The following is a 20183-nucleotide window of genomic DNA, read 5'->3' as shown; positions in this document are numbered from 1 at the left end:
GGTCAAAAGGGAACATGTAAAGCAATGCAGGTCTCCCCTGAGTTGAGTGAAAATGGCCTCCGTGGGAGAGTTTAAAGGCAAAAGTCATTTTGGACGAAAAAGATCACATTTGCCCAAATGCAACAAAGTGGATCTTTCTGGAAGATGGGTTTCTTATTACATCTGGCACAAAACTATGACAGACTTTCAGATAAATAACACCATACCAACAGGCAAATGTGATAGCAGTAATGGTTTGGGGTTGCATTGCTGCTTTATAATGACTTGCTGCATGAACTGAGGAAATACTACAACCATGAGAAAGTATGAAGGGGAAATCTTCTGCTGACTAAAAAGAACACGAAGGTCCATCTGAAACTCTCCAATAAAATGTCCTGCTAATTCCCAAAAGGTTTTTTATTTGGGAAAATGCTAAGGTGATTAAGAAAACCAAAGAGGGACTTTTTGGAAAGTGTGTATTCAATTACATCTGGTATAAAACTAAGACAACATGTTAGAAAAAGAACATTGTGCTGGCAGTAAGACAAGTAGTGTAATGGTCTGAGGGTCAGGTGTAATGGCAGAACCATGAAACATAAAAAAGTAAATCCCCCAGGAGAATGACTGGCCGTCAGTACAAGACTGCAACCTCAAACATACTTTGGCTATGCAGCAACACAATGATCTAAAGCCAACAAAAACCAAAATAAAAGTCCAAACTTGGAGGGTCAAAATGTGGAGTCATCTGAAACAGATTGCTCACACCCAAAAACTCTCCAATCCGGCTGAAATGCAACAAATTTGCCGAAAAGGGAGGATCAAATCCTGCCACAGAAACGTAAAAAAGACTCATTTCCACATAATGGAAACACCTGAAAGCAGGATGGCATAATCAATAACTGGATTAGCCCTTTTTTCTAGGATCTACTGTATGTTATGTATGACATATTATAATTTATTATCTTTTAAAGTGTAAACTAGTAAATCACATCACATCTACAAATGTTGTGGTGTTATGTTTTTGTTTATACTTATCACTTGTCCCCATGAAAATAAACAATAGAGAAAGAAGAAAAGAAACAAGGGAAGCATTTAACACACACAGCTAGGAAAATATGAGCAGTAAAACTTTCTTTTAACAAAAGTTTCCTCTTCCGTTAAAAGAGGAAACTCTGACATAAAACTGATTATAACAAGAAACATTCTCTTTTTAACTAATGTTTTGTGGTCTTGATTTAACAAGTTTTAAATATCCTGACTACCAGGAAAAAAATATTGTCCAATCACCATTTTTTAAAAATCCCACAGTCTTTGTAAGATAATAAAAGGTTTTATGCACTTAATTTGTCTCTTCCCATAAAATGTGTTATTACTGATAAATGCCATTTTTATGAATTAGAAAAAGGTACGTACAAAAGTCCCACCCCTTCACATGTGGTATCATTGAAAAGCCCTAAATGTCGTCTCCAGATACCAAAAGGAATTAATTCAGTAGAATGCAGGTGGTGGGCGATATTCAAGTTTAGACATGTCCTCTACAGAGGACAAAAATGAACTACTGGTAGTCAGGAGGATATAGTCAAAGCCAAAATATGCGGTCATGTCTAGAATGGTGCTTTTAAAATGGCAGCCACCAGATAGCGCTATGGTGCCTCATAAAGGCACCATAGCGCTATGGTGCCTCATAAAGCTAGAGGGAAACAGAAAAATTTTATATTTTTAATCACAAATTCTTAATAATATAAATAAATTATAAAATATAATCTAGTTTTAAATATTTAAAAACATAAGTTAATATCATTTATCTAAATGTTTCCCGTTCTCATCTTTCCGATTGGCTGCCAGTTAAACGTATCAAGCTGCTTTGCTCGTCGTTAAGCTAGCAAGCGCGAAATGGAAACGCCTGTCTGCAAAAACCGAAAGAACTCATTGCCAACTAAAATTAGAAAGTATGAGGCAGCATTTATGTTAAACGAATGTAATAGTTATAAAATGGGGAATATATATGAGAAAAGTTCATATTTCTTTAAATATTTTGTAGCAAAAGGGGTGACCCCTCCAGATGCTAATAGTGTTTATGGGGCTGTATTGAAATTTTTTGGAAACCCTTGATTTAGAAGAAAGAGTAAGACGGTATAAGGGGGATGTATTTTTAAATCTCCTTATCACAAGAGATACTGCTTTTGCATTAATTTCTTAGCTGTGGCAGTTAAGCGCTTCCATAAGAGTTTTTCCCCCTCATTAATAAATAAATTCATCATTTAAAATAACTTTTTGTATTCATTTAAGTTGAATTAGTCTAAAATTAAACTTGATTTAAATGTGATATAAAAGCAAAAAGAAGACATTTAAAAACAGAGGTGGTACATACTTTCCCCCTCAAAAAACAGATTTAATACGAAAGTAATGAGTAACAGTGTTGTAGGCTTTAAACTATGAAGTATCTTGTGTGGTTTTAGTTTACATTTTCTACAATTTTTAAAAAAGACAATAGTGGGATTAGAAGTAAATTATGTTAAGCAGCATCTCATTGTGTTCCTGCTAAACAAAATTAAATTTCAGTTCATTTCAAAGTACAATTAAAATCCGGTTTCACTTTGTGCCTTTTCAAACAACAGGCTTGGAAAAGTAATACTTTACAAGGGTCTAATACTTTCTATTTAGCTCCAACTTGGAAAATATTTAGAAATATCTGGATATTAAACTTCTTCATCTTCAGAGTCGGAGCTCATCCGACCCAGCTCTTCGTAATCTTTTTCCAAACAGGCCAGGTCTTCTCGGGCTTCGGCAAACTCCCCCTCCTCCATGCCTTCGCCCACGTACCAGTGAACAAACGCACGCTTGGCGTACATGAGGTCGAACTTGTGGTCGAGGCGGGACCAGGCCTCAGCGATGGCGGTGGTGTTGCTCAGCATGCACACCGCCCTCTGGACACTGGCCAGGTCTCCGCCGGGCACCGCAGTCGGAGGCTGGTAATTAATGCCCACCTGTGGACAGGAGGACAAAACTTACAAGAGATCTTGAGTCACATTTCTGATAAGGAAGGATATGTGGATGGCAGGACACATTGAAGGAAGGACAAGAATGGAAGGAAGGGGAGGAAGAATGACAAGGCAGCATTGGTGGTAGGACACAACTAAGGAACAGAGGTAGGACACAAGGAAGTTAGAGTGAAGAAAAGGAAGAATAACAAGGCGGTAATAAAGGAAGGACACAAGAAAGGAAGCAACAATGCAAGGAACGAATAAAAGTAGACCAGGAAGGAGTGAAGGTTGGACACAAGGAAGGAATAAATGTAGGAGACAACTAAGGAATGAAGGTAGACTACCTTCATTCCTTTTTTGCAACAAGGAAGATATTGTTCCTTGCAAGGAAAGAACAGGTAGGTCAAGGATGCAAGGACACAAGGAAGGAAGGCAGGAGAGTGAAGAAAAAGAAGAATGACAAGACAGTAATAGAGGTAAGAAACAAGGAAGGAAGGAAAGAAGGAATGAATCCAGAAAGGAAGGATATAGCAAAGAGAAGGAAGAATGATACAAAGCAGCAACAGAACTTGTGCCCTCCACAGGACACAAGGAAGGAAAACAACAACACAAGGAAGAAATGGATGGTGGACACAATGGTAAAAGGACAGAATTAAGAAAGGAAACAAGAAGAAAGGGAGGCTAGAATAAGAGGCCAGGCAGGCAAGACAGGAAAAACGTACAAGTAAATGAATGAAATAAAGAAATAAGGTGGGATGAAGGAAGCATAAAGCAAAAAATGAAGATAAGAAATGAAGGACACAAGGAAGAAAGGACATAAGAAGGAAGGACAGACAGAGATGAGACATGGAACAAAGTTGGGAAAGAAACAAATTTCCATACTTTTTGTTTTATTTCTAAGCTTAGTCCTATGGAGCTAACCTTAAAGCCAGTGGGGCACCAGTCAACAAACTGGATGGAGCGTCTGGTCTTTATATTAGCTATGGCGGCGTTCACATCCTTCGGGACAACGTCGCCTCTGTACAGCATGCAGCACGCCATGTACTTGCCGCGACGAGGGTCACACTTCACCATCTGATTGGTTGGTTCGAAGCAGGAGCTGGTGATCTCCGCCACGGTCAGCTGCTCATGGTAGGCCTTCTCAGCCGAGATGATGGGCGAGTAGGTAACCAGCGGGAAGTGGACGCGTGGAAACGGGACCAAGTTGGTCTGGAACTCCGTCAGGTCAACGTTGAGAGCGCCGTCGAAGCGAAGCGAGGCGGTGATTGAGGAAACGATCTGACCGATCAGCCTGTTGAGGTTGATGTAACCGGGAGTCTCGATGTCCATATTGCGGCGGCAGATGTCGTAAATTGCCTCGTTGTCCACCATGAAGGCACAGTCAGAGTGCTCCAAGGTGGTGTGGGTGGTCAGGATGGCGTTGTAGGGCTCCACCACCGCAGTGGAAACTTGGGGCGCTGGGTAGACGGCAAACTCCAGCTTGGATTTCTTGCCGTAGTCCAGTGAGAGACGCTCCATTAGGAGTGAGGTGAAGCCGGAGCCGGTGCCCCCTCCAAAGCTGTGAAAGACGAGGAAACCCTGCAGGCCTGTGCACTGATCCGTCTGAGAAGGTAGAGGCAGTAGGGAGCAAAATGTACAGCCAATCATTCAGGGGTATCAGTAGGTAAAATAAAAGACTTTAACTTTTTCACATTTTATCTTGTTGCAAACCTCAAGGTGCTTGCTTCCTTGAACAGGTTTGGATAGGTTTATGGGCTATAAAATACTTGTTCATTACATTGTTTGCTCTAAATTATTGTTAGGCTGCATTCACATTGCGGTCTGAAGTGACCCAATTCAGATTTTCTGTCACATTGGATTTTTTTTGCCTTGGCCGTTCGTTCTTCCAAATATATGTGCCCTGTATGTGATCTCCAGTGTGAACAGGCAAACGACTTGAAAGTGTCCAGCATGCGCAGTAGAGGGCGCAATAACGTCAGCGTTCTCTGTGTTTTGCCAGCCGCTATAAAAAGAAGTGCTCAGTGTTTGCAGAAGTAAACATGGATGCTAAGGGTGGAGGATAGCTTACACATTTGAAGTTGTTGACCAACCGGAGCAGCATATTAACAAATTAATCCTCAATACAGTCTGTCATGGTTGTTTTTCTTCCCGCAGAATAGTGATGTTTGTCGAGTATCAAATGGATGCAACCTGGATGTTAGGTCACTTGAGGTCATTTGAATTAGATTCGTATTGGATACCCAAGTGGCCTGGGTCGCAATAGAAAAGAATCCGACTTCTGTTGTTCAGACTGTCGCGAAAAGATCAGATACAGGTCGCATTATGTCAAAAAAAATCGGAATTGGGTCACTTCAGGCTGCAATGTGAACGCAGCCTATGATAGTAATTATGGTTACTATCTAATCTATTTTGAGCTTCTTTCAGAATGAGAATGAGCTTTTGATTCGAACTATATTGTCCATATATCAAAAAAACAAAACAGCCACTACTCTGATCAACAAAATTCAGATTTACTCTCACATAATTATTCCTCTTTTATCCACAGTTTTCACTCCACGCTGTTGTTGTTTTTTTTTTTTACTTTTAAGCAGTTATGAAGCAAAGTGGTGGAACCTTACACTGCTGCTGTGCAAGTTAACTCAGCAGGTTGTTGCTAGGTAACCATAGAATGAATGAGTTGCTAGGCAACCTCAGAGTGAGTGAGTTAGGTGATGCCACCAAGCTTCCTTAGCCGGCTAGAGCCTTTCCTCTGCCTACATCTTCCAGAATGCTGTGCAGTCCTTGAAAGGAGTTCAGTCAATATTCTGCATATTGAATATTCTCTCAAATGTATTATCTATTGATACTGATCATGTGTCTGTTACGAAGTATTGAAGTATTGTACAGCCCTACTCCCACATTTAATTACTGACCATTTTCCGGACACGCTCCATGACTCCATCGATGATCTCCTTCCCGACGGTGTAATGTCCTCGAGCGTAGTTGTTGGCCGCGTCCTCCTTTCCAGAGATCAGCTGCTCAGGATGGAAGAGCTCTCTGTACTTCCCGACCCTCACTTCGTCTGGAGAGAAAAATTAAATCCAGAACAGGCAGAATCTAACTGGTTGTCTGTTTTAGTCTTCATTTCAGCTGGCTGCTTTAACGATGGGTAAATGTCTGCCAAAAAAACTCAGAAATTTTCTACAAAAAAAAAATGCTGCCACAAAATCCAGTCCTCAAGGTTTTGTGTCTTGTTGTTTATTCAGATTTTATAGCAGAAACTTTTAAGCTCTCAAAATTTGTCTTTTTTCTTGACATATATAGGGTTGATGTTTTCACTTCAAAAACAATGTCTTAGCAAGTATTTTTGATCTGGTTTCTAATGAAAATATCTTAGTACACTTGAAATAAGACAGAACTAACTTATCTGTAATTTTTCAGCAAGATATAGGATATTATGGAAATATTTTAAGTAAATAATTACATAATATTGGTGAAACAGTACTAGTTTCATTGGGAGATTATCTCAATTATAAAATGTTATAAGTGAAATATTCTGCCTATAGAACTAGTACTTTTTCCATCAGTATAAAGAAAAAATTTATTCCAATATCTTGCTGAAAAGCTATTTATAAGCTAGTTTTGTTTTATTCCAAGTATACTAAGATATTTGCATTAGAAAATAGACAAAAGTCACTTATTTTGTGTTTTTGCAGTGTTGTATTATAGTTTCAATCAGTCATATTCACCTAAGGATGTGTACTTTTAACTGTATCCTGTTTTGCTTGTAAAGTAACAGACTGTGGCATTTTTGTGGGTCCCCAACAGCATCTCGCTTTGGGCCCCCACAAAGCTAGAAACGGCCCTGGTGAAGACATCAAATTTGGGCTTTTTGAGCTACTTCCCCTCAGATTGACTTTCAGCCAGCGAAATCAATTAATCAGATATTTTAGATGTTTATTTTACCAAGAACATTAAATAAACATAGTAATCTCTCAAAATGTGTTGTAGCAAAGAACTAAAACTTCAGGTGAGAAGACAGAAAAGAGGAAGGGAAAGAATTTAAAAATTAAAATGAGTTTAATACTTCCATAAAGATGTGCTCACCGATCACTGTGGGCTCCAGGTCGACGAAGAGCGCTCTGGGAACGTGACGACCAAAACTCCCAGTGTTGAAGAAAGTGTTGAACGGATCTTCACGGCAATTCGGAGCTACAGGACCGTCCAGGAAAACGCCATCAGGACCGACGCCGTGCTCCAGGCAGAACAGCTCCCAGCATGCATTTCCAGTCTGAACGCCTGCCTGGCCCACATGGATGGAGATGCACTCTCTCTGTGGAGGAAAATGTAAAGAAGATGAATGTTTCCGGCAGCAAAAGACAAAGAACAGAGACAAATCAGTCACTTCCAACACAAACATTAAAAAATAAGGATATTAAAGGGCAACTAATAACTGCTTCATAAGATGAGTAATATATAAAAATAAATAAAACCATGTGTAGTCCTGAGGAAACAAATATACTAAATATTAAATTAAGATAAAGAAAGGTACAATAATTAAAATGTTACAATTGTCAAAAGTATTTAATGTAAATTATTTTTATTTAAAGTAAATACTTATATAATTTAATGTAGATATAATTATTACAAATTTTTATTTTTATATATTAAAAAATCTAACAAAGGAAAATTATTTTAAATCATCATTTTCTTATTTATTTGAATTGTGTGGTTGGATTTAATTAAAATACGCACGCAAAGAAAATTTAAGCGGGCATTACTGAATATTTCTAAACAAAAATGTCAAATGTACCAAAGATTGTACAGAAGTAAGAGTATCACTACTTTAAAAAAATATTTTTGCTCAAGTAAAAGTAAAAAGTAGCCCTCCTAGAAATGACTCAATTAAGAGTAAAAAGTATTTCATAAAAAGGTCACAGATTTTATACTGCATTTAAAAATGTTAGATAAAAACAAAGTCTAAAATCATGTGCAAGTTCTAATATTTTAAAGACTGAAATGACAAACATATTATAAACTGTGACAACATTGTAAATTTAGGCAGAGTAGTACCTATAGTAGGTAGTGTGTGTGTGTGTGTGTGTGTGTTAGAACAGGGTTAACTACTTTTTGTGACAATATATAATACTTACTGGATCTTCTTGACCTTCAAATACATAATAGAAAATAAAATAAGAAAAACAAGCTTGTGTATAAACAAAAGGTCCCACTCGAGGTGTGTTTTCTTGTAAGGTGAATTTTGGTTAAAATATGTTTGTAGATGATGAAGTTACAGTGAGTAGAAACCTTATTCAAGTAAAAATAAAAAGTACTGCATTCTAAAACTCCTCCTAACTGAAATTGTTTTCAAAAAAGTTACTCAAGTAAATGCAACTGAGTAAATATAACTAGTTGCCACCTCTGATTGGCACTATATAAATAAACTGAATTGAATTAATTTTAAATGGGCCTTTTCGCTATTTATGTAAAAACATTTTTAAGTTATGAAAACAAATGGCATTCAGTAATTTGGATTACAGTAAAAAAAAAAAAAAAAAGTTGAGCAGAGACCAGCTTTATTACAGCAGTCTGTTGTTTTTCCAGCAGTCGTGTTTCAACATGCTGAGAATTTGATGTCGTCTCTGCTGCAGGGAGAACATCCCATTAGATGATTTTTCACTGTTGAATGACATTTGTAAGATAAACAACCAGACTGAAAAGGATTAAAACGTAAAACAGTTTTCTCCCCAATCTTGCACATTCGCAAGTAAAGTRCAGTTTTGGCCTCATTATATTTTCAGATTCGATAAAATATGACATATTGCAACCAGGTAATTCAGTGAAAATAAACAGAAGAATGATGCATTAAAAAAAAACAAAAAACATTTTGTTTTCTTACCATATTGATTGATCCAGGTGATGAAAGAAAACTATTTTGCAGACAGTGAAATTCCCCTGTAACGTCCCGGGACGCGTCTCATCCGACTCGGCGCAGCGTTGTGCGTCGCTTTTTATTTTAGGCTTCAGGAGGAGGGGGCAGATGGATGGAGGGAGGGAACAACTCTAACGTTCCTTCAACATCATTCCACTTCTCACACACAACGTGCCGTCTTGGTCACGTCTTGCAGACGTCAGGAAAAATACGCAGAACTTCGCTTTTGTTCGAGGAAGTGTCTGAAATCTTCATTCATTACCAAACTTTGTGTCAGAAAAGCTTGATGGATGAGAATCAGAAAAAAACCCAAATGATATCTGGATTTAATGTAATAGTTTGGAGTTTTCGTTTATCTAAGCAGTTATAAAGAAATATGGAGTATTTACTTTTTTTTGTGCTTATATTAAAATGACAACGGGAAAAGAAAAAGAGTCATAGTTCTCAAGTTGTTGAATACTTAACCAGAAAAGCATTTTTACAGTTCATTGAAGACTTATCAGAGCTCAAAACATTAATTGTGGAGTACCACAAGGCTCAGTGTTGGGACCTAAGCTTTTTAATGAGGTTCCAACTTTAATAGGAACCTAATTAGTGTTGGGACATTTAATGTTTTAAACTCTACATTTAAACCTAAACGTTTTAATTTATATATTGATGAGACTGATGAAGTATCAGCTACGTTATTTGCTGCAACTTACTCGCCAAGTCCTTTGAAAAGAAAGTCATTGAGTATGTTTTGTTGAGCTTGACTAGACAGAAGAACAAAACCGTACGTCACAGCACTATGCTTGCAGGTTAAAAATAAAAAATTGATGTGAATTCAACCAAATTAAAATACTTGAGAACATTTCCTGACAGAGTCTCCTCAGAAACCCAACAAAAAACACTTAACATTGTAATTTAAAACAAGAAATATGAAGGGAATTTGTGCTAGGATGGTAAGGCAGTTAAAACACTGATTAACTGACTTTGTGAAATGCACTGACTGGTATAAAGCCGTTTTGAAATGTTATCTTATCTGATTCATTGCATGAATCAACAATGCAACATTTTGTCTCCCAAATCGACAATTTGTGAGAACTTTTATTTTGCTTTCCAGACAGTGACATTCAGGCTTTGTATCCTACACGTTTGTCTAAATTTTTAAAAAATTACATGCATCTGATATGTAAGACCTTGATCTCTCAACGTCGTCGAATTGGAGAAAAAAAAAAAACCCCGAATCAAGTAGCACAGTTCAGTTGTTTTCTAAACCAATATTCATCTCAAAATATAACTTGATTGAAAGAAATAAACCTTCTGTGTTAAAGCGATTTCCATCTAAAAGTCCCATTTACATTATTGCGCACTGATGAGCATGCATATGCTGAATCAGTTCACTCCATAATAAGACAATGTAATATCAGTCAGATGGGAGGCAACATGTTTGATGCAGGTGAAAGTCATAAGGCAAATAGCAGCAGGAGTCTTAATCTGCTCCACAGTTTTTCTTTTGATGGGTAAAAATATATTGCACTTCTGAAAAAATAATCTCACATGTGACAACAGACACCATTGTAGACTCATGCAAGTGGCGATGGGCTCCTTGAAAGTGACGCAAAGTCTCAATCTCTGTAGCACAGTCCCAACCCTCCGCTTGCATATTCTGGCAACTTGGCATCCGTTCCTTCGTGGTTCTGTTAGTAGTGACATTTTAGAAAACGTCTAGCTGCCTGTCCTCCTGTGTTCGTCCTTCTTCTGGACCCAGGGTTACTTCTCTCGCAGAACGCAGACTCCCGCGTCGCACCGCTGGGTTGCCATGGAGGTGACGACCTCCCAGGAGTCGATAACCGGGTCGTAACATTCGATGCTGCTGAGAAGGGAGTTCCCGTCGTATCTAGGGGAGAAACAGACGGACTGAGTCTCCTGTATGCACTTATACTTTGTTTCTGTTTTGAGTTATTTTTTTACCCTACTTCATGTTGTGATTTCTTGATTTTAAATGTCAGGCAGTAACAGCTCTGCATGTAGTAAATGAACACACTGAAAAATGTGATTAAGTACAATTTATTTAAAATTTAACAGTGAGGCAATAATTTTCTTTATTGGTTTGGATATCGTTTAACTTAATAAATTAAATTCCCATTTGAAAACTGATTTTGTAGGTACCGTATTTTCCGCACTATAAGGCGCACCTAAAAACCTTCAATTTCCTCAAAAGCCGACAGTGCGCCTTATAATCCGGTGCACCTTATATATGGACCAATATTGAGCCACAACAGGTCTAGCAACTACGGTAAGCAGCCGCCGACTTCATTTTCCTCCGTAGAAGAAGAAGTACGCGGTGCATGCTGGGATAGCTGTCAGAGCGCTGGTTTGTTAATAAAGTTTGATAATACATTTAAAGCCGGGGAGGGGGGCAGGAGGGAGGCTGCGGCGGTGTGCCTGTTGGTCTGTGTTACCCAGAAAGTAGTTGGGCACAATATCGCAACACCAACGCCGTGAGTGAAACAATGATTGGGGCAGCCAACTATATAAAGTACTCGGGGACCACTTCTTTACAATGTGGATGTGTAATAATAGAGTACGGAACAAATTGGCAACCCAAACTGAAGCGTCTATTCTATGCGCCTTATATATGAAAAAAGTTTTAAAATAGGCCATTCATTGATGGTGTGCCTTATAATCCGGTACTCCTTATAGTGCGGAAAATATGGTAAATCTTTGTTACGTAATTGTAATATTTCTGTTTAAATGTAACTTATGCTTCCTTGAACAGGTTAAGATCAACCTATGGGCTAAATAAAACATGTTAATGCACAAAATAATTCTTAGATAATGAGATTTCATTGTCTCAGAATGAGGTGTTTCTAAGCTGCCGGTTGCTAGGAGTCGGGCTGGGCTCAGGTTGGGTTGCTAGGTAACGGTGCAGTGCCCGTCCGTTGTCACTTAAGAAGAGTTTTTTGAAACGGCTCACTTTCCAGGCACCAAAAAACATTGAATAATTGCCAAACAAATGGCTGGGTGTTTATGGAAACAGTAGAGACCCAAATAGAAGAACAAAACTGTGTAAAATGTAGGATGTAATATTTATTTATTTTTTTAACAGTTGAAACTAGAATAAAAATACACAAGTAATTTTCTTCTCACTGTCTCTTGTTTTAAGCCAGTTACAATGACCAAAATTATGTCTATTTCCTAATGATAAAATAATAAATTTTATTTATTGTCTTCAAAATCAGAAGCTTACATACATTTCCTCAGTATTTGTCTGCATTGCTTTGTTCCATTAAAGACACTGTATCATAATTGAGAAAAAAATAGGACAGACCTAAAATACATGTAAAAGTACATAAATTACAGTTTAGGCCTTCTTTGTTCAATAAACCTCTAATAAAACACAGAAAGACTAAATAGTGAAGAAAACCCATTTATTGTTAAACCATTGTGAAGTTCTGCTTGGAGGAGGTGTGTTTCTTTAAGTACTGTTGACAAATGGGATGTAAAGACTTTGAGCTTCATGGTTGTGAAAGCTTATATGGTGCAAAAAATACAACATATACCACCCAGCGTGACTCTGCTCTGTGATTCTGACAAACGAATGTCAGAATAATGTGGAGATGTTAGTTGATGCTTTCAGTGTTGGCGCCTTGCAGCTGACAGCAAAATTAATGTTGGGAGTCTTTTACATCCAAGCAGGAACAAAGTCAGTCTGAGCAAAAGTTATCTGATGAAATAAACCACTGCCACAACGTAATTTATATAACCTCCCCTCGCACTAACAATAATAAAAAACACATTGGATTTACTAAAACAAAAAACATTACTAATAAGCAGTGATGGGAACAGCTAACTAAAAAGTTAGCTGCGATAACCCTAAAGCGCTAATAATAAACAGCTAAAATACCTTTAGCTAGTATTTAGCATCCACTGAATACCAGCACAGTATTCAGTGGATGCTAAAGCTAAAGCGCTAACTTCAATTCAAATTGTATTCCCTTGAAGGCAACAACCCTCACACTCCAGGGTACTTTTTTTTACATACTTGTTCTATAATGCCTAATATATTGCATATATATATTTTGTTTCTGCACAATTCTTGTTTGAAATAAAGTTATTGGAAAAAAAGAGAGACAAAATAATAGGAAATAGAACTGCTATGCTAGCAGTCTTCACGCACTTCAAAATAAGAGCATGAATATAAACAGAACTACTTGAAGAATTCAGATATTGAACTTTATTCAACTGATACTAAATTAGCGTTTTAGAATTTAAACAGAAAAATGTACTTATGGGAAGGACGTTTAATCTCACCCGGCGATGGCGTAGAGTCGTCCTCTGAGGACAGTAGCTCCTACGTAACACCGTGGCGTCGTCATGCTCGCCACAGTGGTCCAGTAGTCTGTCCTGATGTTGTAAACCTCCACCGAGTCGAGGTGTGAAACGCCATCAAACCCTCCCACGACATAAATGTGGTCGTTAAGTAGCGCCACACCAGCCCCTGAAGACAATTTGGATGTGTCAGATGAGGAGTAAAATTCATGTCTTAATCTGTTTTCTTAACTCACCTGACCGCTTCGTGGCCATGGGTGTCACACTGGTCCAGTGACCCGTGTGTGGGTCGTATCTTTCCACTGAGTTCAGGATATTTAGGCCGTCATAACCGCCTGGAAGGAGGAAAGCTGTTTAGATTAATGTGATCTGTTAACTGGTTGTATTTATAGTAACGTTTCATGTTTCTAAAGCTGTATTGTCTGTACTTTTTTTCATTTTCTCATATATTAAAATTGATTTATTTTCACTCCAGTTCTACAGCTTTGCAGCTGTTAACAATGGACTGCTGCAGAGTCAATCAAATAATGCATGATTGTTTGTCGCTGCATGTTTGTCCAGGAGTGAATGCCGCAAGTTGATGACTTGGTGCAATCTGCTGAGTTTCCTTAGATAGAAAACATTTTAACCAATTTGAATAATAAACTCAACATGACTGTCTTTTTTTTTACATAAATGGGATCAGTTGATATGTGTGTATATGGTTTGGAATTTGTCTGTATGATTGGATTAAATTGACTCTTTTTGCTTTGTAAAGTGCCTTGAGATGACATTTGTTGCAAATTGACAGAATATAAACAGAAGAAAAGTCCAAAGTGTCTACAGACATATTCAGCACAGAACAGGACTATCACTGAATCGTAAGTCAACAACAAAACACTTGTCTTTTCCAGCAGCCATTGCATAGGCGCATACAGTGGTAAAACCAGCTAACCAAACATGCTGGAGCTCCGCTTCGGTTGCTAAGTAACAGGCTGGACTCGGCCGGGGCTGCTAGGTGAAGGGCAGTGCCTGCTTATTTGTGGTATTACATTTTGGAGGCTTTTTTAAATGGCTCATTTTCCAAAGACAGTGTGGGTGTTTCAAATTTTTTTAAGTGCATGGGTTGTTTTTAGAAGCATTAAAGACCCAAATGGAGGTGCAAAAATGTGCAAAATGTGAATTTTGCACAATAGATTCCGCTTTAAAAACTAAATAAAAACACAGAGAAAAACCACATTTTTCTCTGAACCATCTAAATATAGTTCAGGTTCTGAGACAAATAGACAAACAACTGTGTTGTAAGAATACATTTTATGAACACCATACCTAGACAGTAGATCAGCCCACTGGCCACCACCAGGCCAGCTCCTTCTCTAGCAGTCTGCATATCTCCCAGCATGCTCCACTGGTCGATATTGGGGTCGTATCGCTCCATGCTGGTGTGCCGTCGGCTGCCATCGAAGCCACCGGCAACATAGATCATATCTGTTGAAAGATAATTAATATAACTGCTGAGTAAATAAATTATTGATTTTTTATTCCTGAAGCAGATTCTTCAAAGAATTATCTTGATGGTAAACCACCTGAAAATATTTACCTCCCAGGGTCGTGGCCCCAGCGAGGCCGCGGCGTACATTCATGGTGGCGACGGTGTACCAAACGCCGTCTTCGTCTGCGGTGTAGTCCAGGCACTCCACCGAGCTGAGCCTGGACCGGCCGTCATAGCCTCCGATCACGTAAACTCGATCGTGTAGCGACACAGTGGCAACGTAGCGCCTTTTACGGGCGATATTCTGGTTTGGATACACAAGTTATCGATTAATGAGTTGATCTAAAGTTGATTGGGTTAATCGACCAACTTACAATTAATTGATAAGTGGACATTTTCTTAAACATTTGAGTTTTCTCTTGTATCAAGAAGGCTGACCAAGTTTGTATAACATGAAGGGCTAAATTTTTCATAATATGCTGAATTAAAAAAACCTCAAAATTTAAGACTATGTTGAATCAGCTGTATTAAATACTAACTGAATAAATGGAAAACTATGCTTTTTCCACATTAAATTTAGACGTATTTAAAGCATAACAAAACTGAAACTTCTTAGGTTGCTGAATAGAAAAATAAAAGATGAAAAGAATAAAATATGTCAAACACTTAATCCCTCAACAGAAAAATTTTCATATAGAAGTACAGCCTGTAGCGGATCTGATGTTAAAACTGCTTAGTGAAGTTCATTAACTCACGACAGTCTTCAAAATTAACCATGTTTATTGGCAGCATGAATTTTTCTGCGATATTTTCTGTTTTCTAAAGAGTCTCATGAAGAGGATGGTCATGGCTGTCAATAATTTTCTTGATCTTATGAAGAATTCTACTTTGCATCGTCATCTCCAGAGGTTCCACAGTCGTCCCCAGAACAGAACCAGAACAGAACCAGCCTTCTTTATCAGGCTGTTGAGCCTTTTTAGGTCCCTGGCTCTGATGCTGATGCCCCTACAGATGACGCTCTCAACAAACAGACTTATAGAAGATCTGCAGCATCTTGGTAAAAAGCTTGAAGGATCTGAGCTTCCTCAAGAAGTACAGCTTGCTCTGTCCCTTCTGATAGATGGCTTCAATAAACCGCTAATAAACCATTAATCATAAGTCGACTAATTGTTTACATCCCCCCTCCCGAGAATTAAAACATCAAGCTGCTTCTTCAAAATATTTACACTCACAGGCAGAAAGCTCCATTCCTGGGTTTTGGGATCATATTTCTCGACTACATCTATTGGCGACTGCTGGCTGCCGAAGCCACCTATAACCAGCAGGACTTCTTTGGCACCTAAGAATGAACAGTGTGATTAAAATGCTTGAAAATCAGAGACGTGCACTTAAACAAATTGCAGCTGAAAGCAGGGCTCCTACCTAATCTGGCTTGTGTGCGAGGACCCTGCATCTCACTCCTCAGCTCCGGTCTTAAGTGGAATTTTTTGGCCTCATCAACGAGGTCTCGACAAGGCAGGCTACATCGAATGAGAGGCTAAAACATGTGAAAACCTGTTTAATTATGGTGTGATAAATGCTTCAGCAGGAGATCTTTCATCTGACGCTGGGCGCCTGATTACACAACGACCTGTTTGCGGGTCGCCTGGCTCACCTCAGCATCAATGACATCTGTAATGTAGCGGGGGGTAAGGAGCGGCATGCGGACAAACTCCAGCATGTCTGGGAGGTAGGGCTCTCGCTCTTTCCTGTTGTGTTTCACCCAGTTCAACACGGCCTCAAACACAGGCTCCTCTGAATCCACCTGGACACAAACCACAGCAGAACATTTTAAAGGGAAAGACGCGGACAATGTTTAGAGAGACTGTTCAACCGCAAGGAGCTGAATGTTGAGTAATTTTKCATAAAATCGAAATGCAGTCACTTAAACATAATTTAACAAGGCAAAGAGGCAAAGTTTGTTAAARGTGACCCATTATGCTTCCTTAAACAGGTTAGGATTGTTCTATGAACTATTACATTTTTGCACAAAATCCTTCCTAGATAATTAGATTTTAGTCTGCTCTTTTATGGCCTCTTGCCACTTTAAATCTACATAAGCTGCTGCTGGCCATGCCCCCCCCCTCTCCCCCCCTAACTCAACGTTTACACTCGCATGTGAAAATGGCTGCAAACAGATGCACAATTATACAACCACACATCTTTGAAAAGCGTTAGAAGAGCCTCCTGCACAACCAACAGGAATGCAGCGAGTGKTTTCTGGATGGTAAGTCAACAACAAAACACTTGTCTTTTCCAGCAGCCATTGTACAGCATATATAGCRGTAAAACCAGCTGACCAAACGTGCTGCAACTTTGCGTGAGTTGCTAGGTAACGGYGCACTGCTCCTTGTGACTTAATACTAGTGAGGATTTTGAAGCRGCTCATTTTCCAGGCTCCAAAACGTTATTACGAGAAAAACAGCTGTGGGTTTGGGCTGTTTTAAAAACAGTTGAGACCCAAACCAGAGTACRAAATGTGCAAAATTTATCATTTGTGTCAACATAAGGTTGAAACAGAGAGAGACAATCAGCTTGTGTCTTTACCTCAAGAATTTTTTCCACATTTTGTCACATTGCAACCACAAACTATTTGTTTATGTCATATTCACACGTTGCTCATGGTAACCAACTGTTAAGTTAAGGTCTAATTTTTTCTCTTTCTCTAAAATCTTGATATGAAGCAGATTTTCTCTCTCACACAGGTTGTCTGTAGATCTTCCGGACTGCCGTAATTTAAATCATTTTCTTGCACCAAGCGAAGCACGATCTGCTCATGTAACAGTGCAATCAGCCAAAGGTGAAACAAGCCCTAAAATCCTCAAAGATGACAGAGTCCGCTTTGACTGAGTGCAAATTATCCGTGACTGCCTTTCACATGTGTAGTCTAGTTTTCTCTTAAAAACAACAAAAATCCCAGGAAAGATAATTCGACACAATTGATGATCTATAAATCATCCTGTGGTAATAACTGTGTTTTCACAAAACAAGGCATGTGGTTGGGAAACAGGAATTTCCTGAGCACAAAGGCAAACTTTAATCAGGTTCAGTTCTCTGCAATTTCATTGTCAGGCCAATCCACAAATCCAAAGATGGCGGGTGGATGGCAGGAGGGGAGGTGGGTAGTGGTGAGATTAAAGCGAGTTGATACTTGTTGTTCACTTTTCCTGCACAGGTTYTTGACAGATAGTAAAAAAGCTGCAAAAATCAGGCTAAATTTGCACTTCTTCAACAATATWAGTGCAGGTTTTTAACACTTAAAGCCCAGCAGAACAGAAACCTGCTACTGAAGCTGTCCTACCTGGATTTCATCGCACTTTATGAGCTTCTCAACTTCTGTCTGGCTCAGGAGCATGAACTCCTCGTGCTGAACCACCTCGGAGAAATGCTTCTGGGAAAAGAGCTCGGCGGCCTGCATCAGGTCGAGGCAGTTGTGAGTTTCGGCGAAGTCCCGAATCCCCAGGCAGTTTGACGGATCGAGCTGAGACTCTAGGAAGTCGCAGCACGCCCTTTTCACTCCTGAGCAAAACACAAATATGTTTGCAAATAAACACGCGTCATTACAGATTTCTGCTACGGCTGAAAYGATTAATCGATTAGTGAAATAATCGTCAACAAATTTAGTAACTGATTAATCGTTAAATGACGTATAAAAAATATTTTTTAAAGCCATTTGATGAAAAGAAAAACAGTAAACAAGCAGAAACTGTAAAAAATAAATACATTTTGCAATTAAGATAAAAACACCTTTATCTATAAAAATGGTTTATTCAAAACTCCTCAAGTCGTATCGTTTTATCTTTACTAAAGTATTATTGCGTTGTTTTTAAATAAAAAAAAGGAATTGGATTGTTTGAATGTTTTAATGTATTTCTGATACTTCATAAAAAAGTCTTAAGTGGCTAAGTTAAAAACCTGTAGAATAATCGTATAGATTAATCTGGATCAAATAAACTTTTACATTAAAGGGGAACAATCATCCATGAACAGAAAGGTACCTTTAAGCTGAAGCAGACATGCTGCAGGCAGCAGCTCCTGCACGTTTTCCACTGTGACGAGCACCGTCTCYGTGTACACAAAGTCCAGCAGGATCTCCATTGTTGATGCTGTGAGTCCCTGGATGTCGACAAAAGATTTCCCCTTTTCTGCAAGCTGCAGGTTTACAATGAGATATAACATTAGGAGGTTAGTTTAACTTATTACCAAAAGACCCACATGCACCTGAAAGCTCAGTAATATAAATCCAACCCCATTAACATTTGATTAAATGTATCTTGGATGTTGACTTCATGCATTTTATGGCCATGAWCAAGCTTCTGCCACATTTTACCAGGTTACCCAGAATTGGTAGAATTTGTCTTTTRAGTATAATTTTCAAATGTTYAGTTTCGTCGAGTTCATGATTTTCCAAAAGCTTTATGCCAGCTTGTGTAGAAACCTATTATACACAAACTCATATTTCTTATCATGACTTAAATGTGATTAAAATGATTACTCAAAAGTGAATAAAATGTGTAGTTTGATAAATTACAGTTTAAAAACTCTCATGTAAAAGGATTTTAAATATTGGAAACTATACTAAGGCAAACTTSCATATTTATTTATTAGATAGTTAACGAGGTTTTGGAGTGTAGGAGTTGGAGTGGAAACACAGTTTAATGACCTCACTCAGATTATTTTAGTCTGTATTGTTTTTGTGGAYAATTTATAGTTTTTATTTTTGAAGTAAACAGTCAAACCTTAAGAAGATTCCGGCTGTTTTTTCTTTTTGTGATCAAGYAGATTGCAAGAGGAGAGCATCAAACTCATAGCTTCACTGATTAGGAACAAACAGCTTGGTTTATATTTTCTACTGYGACTTTTAATGTTTGTTTGGGATCRTTATCCTTKTTGAATATCCTTTTAACTTTGTCTGAGAAAATTAAGAGAGAAGCATRAGAAACAAGCCGGGAACCACCAAGCCTGAACCGCAGGAGCAACACTGACATCGTCATCAATGAAGGAAATATTGAATTTCTGAACAAGAAAACGGGTCCAGTTACATATGTGAGACATTTAAGTTTGACTGAAATGCAAAGCCACCAACATGAAGAAGAAAAAATACCTCCTGAGAGATTTTAGGGTCAAACTAGACAAAAATGTATAAATTTCACTGCACTGATAAAAGTATCCTTGGAGGCGTCAAGAGGAAGTATTGAAAAAAAAGAAATCAGTTCCAACTTTAAAACATGGGGATGGCAGCATCATGCTATGGGGCTGTGTCACTGACAGTTGAACTGGTGAATTYCAGAAACTAAGTGGAATAATGAAGGAAGTCTATCAACAAAACATTTATCGTAAATTAACCTTCTAAGCCACCCTAGCTAAAAACAGTAAAAGTTTTTCATTTGTTTCTGAAAGGAAATCAAACTTCATTTACATAAAAAATAAAATAAAATCAGAAGTTATTTATACTGTTCTCAATAATCATTAAAAAAATATTTAT

General features: G+C 38.3%; 2 protein-coding genes across 4 annotated transcripts in view; both read right to left on the bottom strand.

Annotated features, from left to right (window-relative positions):
- Positions 1-1801: 1801 nt before the first annotated feature.
- Positions 1802-9826, bottom strand: tuba5 (tubulin alpha 5). The gene is made up of 5 exons (XM_008414416.2): positions 8842-9826; positions 7050-7275; positions 5876-6024; positions 3885-4565; positions 1802-2966 (listed from the first exon to the last, which is right to left on the bottom strand). The coding sequence occupies exons 1-5, from the start codon at positions 8842-8844 to the stop codon at positions 2679-2681; spliced, it is 1347 nt and encodes a 448-aa protein (XP_008412638.1). The 5' UTR covers positions 8845-9826; the 3' UTR covers positions 1802-2678.
- A 116-nt stretch (positions 9827-9942) lies between these two features.
- Positions 9943-20183, bottom strand: part of klhl12 (kelch-like family member 12) — a 65241-nt gene continuing 55000 nt past the window's right edge. For all 3 annotated transcript variants that reach the window (XM_008414421.2, XM_008414420.2, XM_008414422.2), the window contains 10 exons: positions 18697-18850; positions 18000-18217; positions 16314-16463; positions 16082-16196; positions 15892-15998; positions 14768-14963; positions 14497-14655; positions 13425-13523; positions 13171-13357; positions 9943-10753 (listed from right to left, as the gene is read on the bottom strand). In XM_008414421.2, coding sequence (XP_008412643.1) covers positions 10627-10753; positions 13171-13357; positions 13425-13523; positions 14497-14655; positions 14768-14963; positions 15892-15998; positions 16082-16196; positions 16314-16463; positions 18000-18217; positions 18697-18850 — 1512 coding nt within the window. In that variant the 3' untranslated portion in view covers positions 9943-10626. The remainder of the gene's footprint in view (positions 10754-13170; positions 13358-13424; positions 13524-14496; positions 14656-14767; positions 14964-15891; positions 15999-16081; positions 16197-16313; positions 16464-17999; positions 18218-18696; positions 18851-20183) is intronic.

This window comes from Poecilia reticulata, linkage group LG7 (genome assembly GCF_000633615.1).
Source record: "Poecilia reticulata strain Guanapo linkage group LG7, Guppy_female_1.0+MT, whole genome shotgun sequence".
NCBI classification, from domain to species: Eukaryota; Metazoa; Chordata; class Actinopteri; order Cyprinodontiformes; family Poeciliidae; genus Poecilia; species Poecilia reticulata.
Note: the sequence above shows the minus strand (reverse complement) of the source record. Positions and strands in the feature narration are given on the sequence as shown.

What these genes read in the sequence shown, in the direction of transcription:
- tuba5 (XM_008414416.2), bottom strand. An exon ending in CCTGGAGCCCACAGTGATCG is followed by an intron (nt 6,025 to 7,049) that starts GTGAGCACATCT and finishes TTTTCTCTCCAG; the next exon opens with ACGAAGTGAGGGTCGGGAAG. An exon ending in GGTGCCCCACTGGCTTTAAG is followed by an intron (nt 2,967 to 3,884) that starts GTTAGCTCCATA and finishes TCCTGTCCACAG; the next exon opens with GTGGGCATTAATTACCAGCC.